General features: G+C 41.9%; 2 protein-coding genes across 4 annotated transcripts in view; one reads left to right on the top strand and one right to left on the bottom strand.

Annotated features, from left to right (window-relative positions):
- Positions 1–3157: 3157 nt before the first annotated feature.
- fignl1 (fidgetin-like 1) lies at positions 3158–6871 on the bottom strand. Of its 3 annotated transcripts, none has more exons than XM_077496215.1 (2): positions 6732–6871; positions 3158–6161 (listed from the first exon to the last, which is right to left on the bottom strand). In XM_077496215.1, the coding sequence occupies exon 2, from the start codon at positions 6142–6144 to the stop codon at positions 4249–4251; it is 1896 nt and encodes a 631-aa protein (XP_077352341.1). In that variant the 5' UTR covers positions 6145–6161; positions 6732–6871; the 3' UTR covers positions 3158–4248. The 3 variants fall into 3 exon arrangements, with proteins under 3 accessions (XP_077352341.1, XP_077352342.1, XP_077352340.1); XM_077496216.1 differs by lacking the exon at positions 6732–6871 and adding an exon at positions 6514–6591; XM_077496214.1 differs by lacking the exon at positions 6732–6871 and adding an exon at positions 6430–6569.
- A 284-nt stretch (positions 6872–7155) lies between these two features.
- Positions 7156–9782, top strand: part of ttl (tubulin tyrosine ligase) — a 9786-nt gene continuing 7159 nt past the window's right edge. Inside the window, exons 1-5 of the mRNA XM_077496133.1 lie at positions 7156–7921; positions 8139–8217; positions 8296–8528; positions 9344–9479; positions 9553–9782. The exon at positions 9553–9782 is cut by the window's right edge and continues 40 nt beyond it. Coding sequence (XP_077352259.1) covers positions 7753–7921; positions 8139–8217; positions 8296–8528; positions 9344–9479; positions 9553–9782 — 847 coding nt within the window. The 5' untranslated portion in view covers positions 7156–7752. The remainder of the gene's footprint in view (positions 7922–8138; positions 8218–8295; positions 8529–9343; positions 9480–9552) is intronic.

Raw genomic sequence — 9782 nt, 5'->3', positions numbered from 1 at the left:
GAGAACTACTCAGCAACAGGGTTGTGATGTGACAGCATCGTTCCAGACGGTCGCAGTGTGATTTAGCAGAAGCGGGAAGCAGCTGTGGCCCACATCGAGGCCCCACGCTTGACTGGGACCAGGGGAGGGAGGGACATTTGCATGAGAGGGCCAATCCAGCAAGCCATGCTACACAATTCCACATCTCACTTCCCCCTTAATCTTAAAATACTCTCTTAACTTGCATAGTACGCGCACTAAGAAGTTGCAGAAGTGTGGACACCCTCTTTAAAGCACCATTTAAAGCAGTGGTGTACAAACTACGGCCCGGGGCCATTTGCAGCTTGCCGTCCATTTTTCAGTGGCCAGGGGCATACGCTAAAAATTGCATTTGACTCAGTTCAAATAAAATAAACAAAACAAAAATGTTTGGAGATGGTCAAAGTAAGAAGGGAGGGTATCGAAAAACAGGTGCCATTAAAGGTTATTCTAGTTAACTAAAACTAAAATTCAAAAAACAATATTGTTACCGAAATAAAATAAAAATGAAAATGCTTTTTAAAAAAACGAAAACTACCTGAAAATACATTTTATGTTTACAAAACTAACTAAAACTAACTATAATTATAGCAAACATGTCCTTCGTTTTAGTCTTTGCTAATTAATTTAATGCATGGGCCTTTGGGGATGATTTTAAATGTGATTTTTAGTAGATTTATTTTGATATAAAACGGAATAATGACCTTTGAAAAGTATGTCACACAGAAGTGATGTCATCTAGCAGCAGCCAATAGAAAAGCACCTTCAGATGACCATGGTGTTTTTTAAATATTGCGCACAAGTAATACACATTAAAAAAAAAAAACTAATACTAATACTGAAACTAACAAACTAAATTAAAACTAAGCATTTTTAAAGAACTAAACTAATAACAACTAACAGAACCACCCTGAAAACTAATAAAAACTAGTTTGAAAAATGAAAATTTCCAAAACTATAATAACCCTACTGCCATATTACAAATAAATTGGTTTATATACTGTAGCATTTTTGTAAACATGCAAAAGCACAAATAAATTATTTGTACAATTTTTAGGACTAAATACAATTTCTCTTCATAACATTATGTGGCCCTTGCGTCCTTCTGATTTTCTGCATGTGGCCCTCTAATGAAAAAGTTTGGACACCCCTGATTTAAAGTGTTGTCAATTTACCCCAAATAAATTTCTAGTAATGTTTTCCTGACATTTTTAGTTGTCAGTTCTTACAACGCAATTCATGGTTTCCTGTGCGGGTTACGTCGAGTGAATCGGCTCTCTATAGGGTGTGTGTCCCGACTCCCGTGACCCGCACATCTGTAGGTTGTGCCTACACAGCAATTCCAGACACTTCCAATGACTAACATGCATGCGCAACAATATGAATTTGGTTAATTGGAACACACAGCCAGATCCTCGGTTTTAAGAGGGTGTGCACAACATCATCTGAGGTGCTTTTTTTTCCTACTTCCTCTCTTGAAAGATTTCATTTTTTTCTATATTGAGTTGTATGGGTCATCGGGGACAGTAACAGTGGGAAAGGTTTTGAAATTATTTAACTTTGATCACATTTTTTTTAAATCACAAAAACTTGGTGTTTGAACAAGGGTGTGTAGACTTTTTGTATAAACTGTATTGTATTTGTCTTTTTCTACATCAAATCGTCATCATCAGAGGTTGAAAATGTAAAGAGCCTATATTACATGTACATATGTCTGTTTAAAAATATAGTAACTAAAAACTTGTCAGAAAAATAAATACTCTAATAAAGTAGTTACCTGAAAAATGCTGCAACCTAGAACAAAAATACTGAAATTACACAAAATATTCGGTTTACATCGACCTTTTCAAATTTGAATGGCTTTATTTTACAAGTGCTTACCAGTCTATTTAGAAGCTTTTTAGTAAATTTTACTTCCTAGTGTGAACATGCTTCTATTGGTGGACTTTACACGCAAGAATTGTGTCCCATTAATGCAGAGTGACAGGAAGACATTAAACGTTGACATTGCAAATTAGTGGTTTCACAGTGTTTCTTGAGATGTGACTGTGACAATGGGGACACATTTGTACACAAGTAGAATTCTGTGTGAAATAAATAAATAGAGTTTGGGTTAAATTGCTGTCTTGGTACACTGTCGGTGCATTTTTTGTTGTACACGAACCAAATCAAATTTATAAAAAAAAGAGAAATTTGTCTTTAAGGTTTGGGGAGGGTATTTGTCATGTGGTTATGTTCACAAATATCTTGTTTAACCTTAAAATGGATCAAAATGAAAAAGAAAATTTAAATATGTTTCCCATTAAAATGTATATAATGCAATACCGTTAAGAATGACGCCATGTATTCAAAATGTGTCCTTTATTGGTACAATAGAAATGAAGAAAACACCATATGTCACACTTTGGAGTTCATACTCAGCGGGTCCCAGGCAGCACCAAAGGAATTCTGTGCATCTGTCCCAGTCCAGCTGTGAGGGGTCCCCGTGAAGCCACTGGGGTGGGATGGGGGGGTTTGGGTGTTGTGTGACCACTGTCGCTGCTGGCCAAACCAACAAAGTTTAAATACAGTGGCCAGCCACACAGGTCTTAAATATTTATGAGGGACTTGACAAAAAGATGAAAAATAAATGAAAGTCTTTTTTCATGGCCTTCCAGATTTGCAAAGATCATTTCATTAAAATTACATGGCAATTTCATTTCATGTGTGTGCACTCTATAATTGTCCGCTTCCAGAGGGGCGTGCGTGTGACCGACGAGGCTCTTGACTCAAAACCTTTCATCAGTTTGTGGTCAGCTTCACTTTCTTAAGACTGGTGACCAGGAAGGTGGGAGGAATCATGCGAGTCAGTACTATAAATGTTGTGGAACATTTTCTCACCGAGCGGGATATGTTGCAGTAACCGATTGTCCTGTGCTATCTTTATCAATAACAGGAAGAGAAGAACGCAAAAGAGGACAGTTCTTGGGATTCTGTCTGTGTTTCTCAACTTCCGTGGACATGATTCACACATCCATCTTTTGGAGTGTGTTACCAGTGTCACGGATGCATGAGGCAAATACAATTGGCACAATACATTGATTCGTTCGATTGTATGCATTTCTTAAAAAAAAATATATATATATATATAGGCCAGTAGTGCGGTAAACATTTTATTTTATTAGATTTTACTGCAACACAAACTTTAAACTAAGAATGTCCTATATTGCAGAGAGAAAAAAAACAACTAAACCTAAATAGCAACGTGCACATTTACTTAGTAATCAGACAAATAAAATTTATACAAATGTCTCAGGGTATGCCAATTTAGTTATCAACTGATGTAAAAATTTAAGTCACTTGCATACTTTAATTACAGGAGAAGTCAACTCCAAAAATTTCTATACAATGTTTTATGCACCCCCACTAATCTAAACTCAGTATTCTGATTAAAATTATTTTATGGAATATGAATAAAGCAGTAAAATCCACCTGTTTTAAACCAAGCCGCAGGGGGCGGCCATTTTGCCACTTACAGTTGCTCCAGGCTCAGCTTGCAAACGTCACATGACCGAACTCGACTTGCAAATGTCACATGACCACACCCAGAAAACAAGTGAAGACGTGATTGGTCCATACCTGCGCAACTGTGATGTCATTTTCAGTCGACAGCAAGTGGCAAAATAGCCGCGCCGAGATGGAGAAAAGCAGGTGGCTTTTGCTGCTTTATTCATTTTTCAAACGCATTATTAATCAGAATAACGTGTTTAGATTAGTGGGGGCTCAAACAACATATTACTGTATAGAATTTTTTTGAGTTGACTTCCTCTTTAAAGGATACGTGACTCATTGAGCCATTTTCAGCAGTAAAAAGTTAATATTTTGTCCAGAATTAATTTGATAGCTTCAACATTTCTCATGCACATTTAATACCTTTAAAAAGTACTTTTTCCACTTGCTGTCAATTGAAGGTGACATCACCTGTGCTAAGTAGGTAACGACCAATCATGGCTCACCTGTTTTCTGGGTTTGTTCAGCAAACTGAGCCATGATACGTCATTACCTACATCTTCAGCACAGGTGATGTCATCTTCAGTCGACAGCAAGTGGAAAATTTTTGTTTTTACAGGTATTAATTCTAGAAGAAAAATAATGATATTCATTCAGGACAAAATATTAACTTCTTACTGCTGAAAAAGGCTCAATGAGTCAAGTATCCCTTTAAATATGTATTTTCTTGAATTAAGTCCATCATCGACCGCTTCCAAACGTCTTATTCCACTCTTCATACATCTCCAGATCCTTAGGTGAGACGCTGGGTCGCACCATTTTCAGTGCATCTTGGAAGTCGCCGTAGAGGATTGGCCGCACCTGATCCGCCGTGATGGTGGCGATGTCGCCTAGCTGGATGCTGCGAATGGGTCCCAAGGCCGCCTCTCGACACAGTTGCGTCATGTCTGCCCCGGAGAAGCCGTCCGTGTTTGCCACGATGCGTTCCAGCTCCTCCGCTCTCAGCTGGTTCTTCTCTCGAGACATGAGGTTGGCCACGATCTGTTGCCGGGCGGGGCCCTCAGGAAGCGGGATGTACAACCTCTTGGCCAGGCGACGACGGGCCGCCTCATCTATTTCTTGAGGTCGGTTGGTGGCCCCCACCACCAGGATGCGGTCCTCCGCGGCCGTGGCGGCCCCATCCAGTTGGACCAGAAACTCTGTCTTGATTCTGCGCGATGAGTCGTGCTCCCCGTCGGTGCGCTGTGACAACAGCGAGTCGATTTCATCGATGAAAATGACAGCAGGCTGGTGACAGCGGGCGATGGCAAACAAGGCCCGCACCATTTTTTCACCCTCACCCACCCATTTGGACGTAAGCGATGATGCGCTGATGCTGAAGAACGTGGCACCCGACTGGCAAGCGATGCATTTGCCGATCAACGTCTTCCCTGTCCCGGGGGGTCCGAACAGCAGGATGCCCTTGGGTGGACCTCGGAGGCCTGTAAAGATGTCAGGTCTCAACATTGGCCAAACAACAATCTCCTTTATGGTGGTCTTGGCAAACTCCAGGCCTGCTATGTCGTCCCACACCACAGGGGGCCCGTGGTCCATGATCTCACTCATGATCAACTCCACTATCTTTGGCTCAAAGTTTTTCAGACGTTCATCCACAATCTGAGGTTCCTGATTGGAGTTGGGTCTGGGCGCACCCTCCTCTTCATCCTGCCGCGGCATAGGAGACACAAATTTAGAAAAAGCACCACGAGGCCGGTTGGCTCCCAGGGATTTCTTCACAGTTGCTGCCGGTGCTGAGGTCGCTGATCTTTGGGGCTGATGGGAATGTTTCTTGTGTTGATCCACAATTAGCTGCTCACGGGCTGATTTGAAGTTACGTATTGGTCTCGGGTTGGCCCCCGCTTGGGGCCCCCTGGCTTCGCTTGCATCAGGGCTGTAAAAATTCTTCCGTTTCGATGAATTGGAGGTAGGAAATAAGCCGGTTTGATAGTTGCTACCTACAGGGCGGGTGGTGCTCTGAGGAGGACCTGAGGAGGGATGACTAAACACCGGCTGTACTCTCGTGTTTGGACGGGAAGATGAGTTGATATCTGACATGCCTAAATCCACAGAAACTCCGGCTGTGTTATTAACCTCTGCTTTAGCTTGTGGTGGCCAATTAAGTCTGAAAGATGTGCCCTCTGGCCTGCCTGCAGCAGTGGAAGCAGACAAGGAGCTGCTGCTGCCCTCTTGTCCAACAGATATGCTAACATCTGCTGACGCCACTAGGGAGCATTCTCCCCCTGCCTGCGCTTGAATCATCTTCTGCACGCAGGGCAAGTCAAGCATGTGCTCCATGGTGAGGGACGACTCCCATTTGTCGCTGTGGTTCTTCTGATTACGGGCCAGATGAAGCGCACTCTCTGCATAGTTGTTAAGCCCCGTGCGGGGGTCATCCGAGTCCAGCACTGCGGCATAGCGCTCCGAGTAGGTCCTGAGCAGGCTGCCCATGGCGGCCTCTGAGAGGTGGGAACTTGCCCATGCATACTGAATGGAGAGGATGTGGGCCCGGTAGGCATCGGCCGTCTGTTCAGGTGTACAATTGCCAGATGAAATGTCAAAGGACCTTCTCTGCCATTCGTCCAGGTGTGCGCCACTCATGCCTGGGCTGTTCCAGCCTGGTGAAGAAGATGGGGCAAAAGTGATGAAAAATGCAACACCTCAGCAAAAGCCATGGCTACATGTAACCTGCAGCTTTATGATACTGTAAACACAATCCCAAATTCTCATATACATCACAGATAATGTAAATTAATTTGATAGCAGACTCGGTGGAATTGTGTCAAAATCACGAAACAATCTGCTTGCTTACGATGTAAACACGGTGAACATACATGGCACGCAACGCAAATATTCCATACATTTGAAAACCAAAGCTTTACTTACTATTGACGGTATGCTCTTTGTTCCGAAATATAAACACCACACAAGCTAATATTACTCGTATTATACATACAGTTTAAAACATACTTTTGGAAAAGAACTTGCTCCCGCCACCATATTTGCTTCCTCTATCGGTCCCGCGCAACTTCCGGTCACGTTGAATGTATTTTTTATTTTTATTTTTAACCGGCAGTGAACACTTACAAAATATTAAATTGGAAACTCAAATGAAATTATGCTGAACTAGTCAGTAATAATAATTTTAAAAAATGTACATAAAATATTAATATGTCGTTAAACATCACCTCGAGGAAACTCGATTTCTTTCAACGCTTTCTTCTTATGTTCACTTAACTTAGTTCCTATCAACACTTTTACTTTTGTACATTTACCAAAGCAATCACAAACTTAAAGTGTTGAAGATACGACTGTACCAACGCCATTCACTACTACGTATTGAAACCTGTAGCGCCATCTTGTGTTGGAAAGTGCATAAAGCCGTCTGGTCAATGTTCGTTCCTTTCCCTTTGCATTCTGGGAATTGATGTGCACATGACATCAAACGATCCACTTTTATACTAATTAGTACCAATATGCTTTAAAAAAAAACTTCATATGTATATAAATGACGTATACAACTCCTTTTGATATATTTATAAGACGTACACAGATTTAAATATGTATTAACGTGTTTTTAAGTGCAAGCAAAAACTACACTAACCATAACCGACCGAGGGAGGTTTAACCTAGCGACCGGAGGAGGCAGCTCAGAATGGGAACGCATGTCGTTGTTGAGTAAATAAACACTATTCTTGGTAGCCTATACATAACTAGCCATTTAGTTAGATGTCGTAGTTTCTAATAGTTTGTTCAGAATCGTATCATATTGTAAATTAAGTCAGACAATTTAGCAGCAGTCCATTTGAGTCAAAAACCGGATGCTGACAGCTATTCGGCCCATATTGGACAAGTCTGTGGAACTGCTGTCTGCTCCCAGTCACACCCTTGTGGATTACTGGACACTGCTGGGTCGATGTCTGTTGTGTACTAAGCCATTTTTGCATTTTCAGTGTTAATGAAATGTTGTGACGTAGTGGCGACATGCCTGCATTTGGCATTGATCCTCTCTAATTCGGATGTGAAGTGAACGTTTGGACTGGATATGACTGACTCATCTTCACCATGGCCTGGTCAGAGGAGATAACACTTGACCCTCTGTGTCCAGCTGCTTTGCCGACCAGACAAGTAACTCCCTAGCAAAAAAAAAAAAGTTTTTGGGTCCAAACTCTTCGCGACGATCTTCGTATTTTCATCCACCGTGGGACGATGGCCTCTCAGATGTACACTTTTGTTACCCGGGATGACAACAGCTCCGTTTATGCAGAAGTTTCCAAAATCCTCCTTTCTACTGGACAGTGGAGGAGGCTGAAAAGAGACAACCCCAGATTCAATTTGATGCTCGGTGAAAGGAACAGACTACCATTTGGGCGTCTAGGTAATGTGTATTTTTCCTTTTCGTTGTTATGCTGAAAGGGAATCTGTATGTGCTACATTTCGGTGTCCACCCACTCAAGACTAGACAGCTGCAGTGACTCTGCAGGGCTGCTAGCCCGTGCGGCGTCGGGAGGATCAACGCTTCCAGCAGTGGACCTCAGTTACTCTGCAATTTTGTTAACTTAACATTCAAGTCTTTGTGTTAAAATGTTCTTTAGGTCATGAACCAGGACTGGTGCAGCTGGTGAATTACTACAGAGGGGCAGACAAGCTTTGCAGGAAGGCTTCTCTGGTCAAGTATGTATATTTTATACAATTGCCAATAAATTATTCAGTCTACATTAGCTGAACGTCAATTACCTTTTAAATCATCAGGCTAATAAAGACCAGCCCAGAGCTCTCCGATTCATCCAACTGGTTCCCGGAATCCTACATCATCTATCCCACCAACCTCAACACTCCTGTGGCGCCTGCTACAAATGGCCTCAGCCATCTGAAGAGCAATCCCAAGACGGATGAGCGAGAAGTTTTCTTGGCTTCCTATCATTCCAAAAAAGAAAGTGGGGAAGGGACAGTGTGGATAGCCAAGTCATCTGCTGGAGCTAAAGGTAGAATTTTTATGAACACATTTTGTCTGATACAGGCTTATCAATAATGTCTCAGGTATCCTAATAGGAGCAAACCTGAATCAGTCCTGACTATAACCATTATCAATGAGTAAGGTTTCTAAGTCTGCCCTGATATAGTGAAAGAAGAAAACTACGAAACTGACACGATTTCTCTTGCATCCGGGAAGTCAAAATTCACTTGATTTGTCGCTAGTCACATCATTGAAAAATAGTCGCTTGAATGCTTAGTGCTATGCTTACTTGCTCCTCATCAGCTACATTAGGCTACTGGCTAGCTATCATGGCTGAAGTCTTACTGCCTCTGTAACAGCAAATTAGTAACATTTGTTAAGTGTAATTAAGTACAGTTATTGTAAAATAAATATGCAAAACACAGCAAGCAAGGATAGAGCGAAGAAGCCATGTTCACCACTAAGCTAACATAAATATAAAGTAGTGCATCAACAGAAACTAAGTGCTAAAGTGATGCACGTTATCAGTAGTCTAGCTGGAAATTGCATTAGAGCGGCTAGAAATTGTAGCATTGTAGCAGCGGGAGAAACCAGCTATGAATGATTAACAGTACATTAAGGAGAATAAAGTGGTGATAAAGCACCATACAATACACTACAAATTTTCATTCCATTTTGCATCTACATTTGAAGCACGTGACATATTGAAAACCATTTGAGTAGTTATTTGATGTCCTTGATATCCAAATTAAGGTGATGTACATGGACCATAAACTGTGCATCAAGGATGTTGAATAAAGGTGGCTTTCATTTATTACTTTGACACAAAATGTCTTCCAAAAGGCGCTGGCATTCTGATATCGCACGATGCTAACCAGCTACTGGAGTACATAGACAATCAAGGACAGGTTCATGTTATTCAGAAGTACCTGGAGAAACCTTTACTTCTGCAGCCTGGACATCGCAAGTTTGACATCAGGCAAGTCTTTAAATGTTTTTGAGAAACTCACTGAAAAAGTCCACACTAACAATTTACGATACGGCATTACCAGGAGCTGGGTCCTTGTGGACCACCATTACAATATCTATTTGTATCGAGAAGGCGTGCTGCGGACTTCCTCGGAGCCGTACAACAGCTCCGACCTCCAGGACATGACCAGCCACCTGACCAACCACTGCATCCAGGAGCAGCACTCCCAGAACTACGGTCGCTATGAGGAAGGGAACGAGATGTTCTTTGACGAATTTCGTCTATACCTGCTCAACACTCACGGTGTCACCC

The sequence above is a fragment of the Festucalex cinctus genome, chromosome 14 (genome assembly GCF_051991245.1).
Source record: "Festucalex cinctus isolate MCC-2025b chromosome 14, RoL_Fcin_1.0, whole genome shotgun sequence".
NCBI classification, from domain to species: domain Eukaryota; kingdom Metazoa; phylum Chordata; class Actinopteri; order Syngnathiformes; family Syngnathidae; genus Festucalex; species Festucalex cinctus.
Note: the sequence above shows the minus strand (reverse complement) of the source record. Positions and strands in the feature narration are given on the sequence as shown.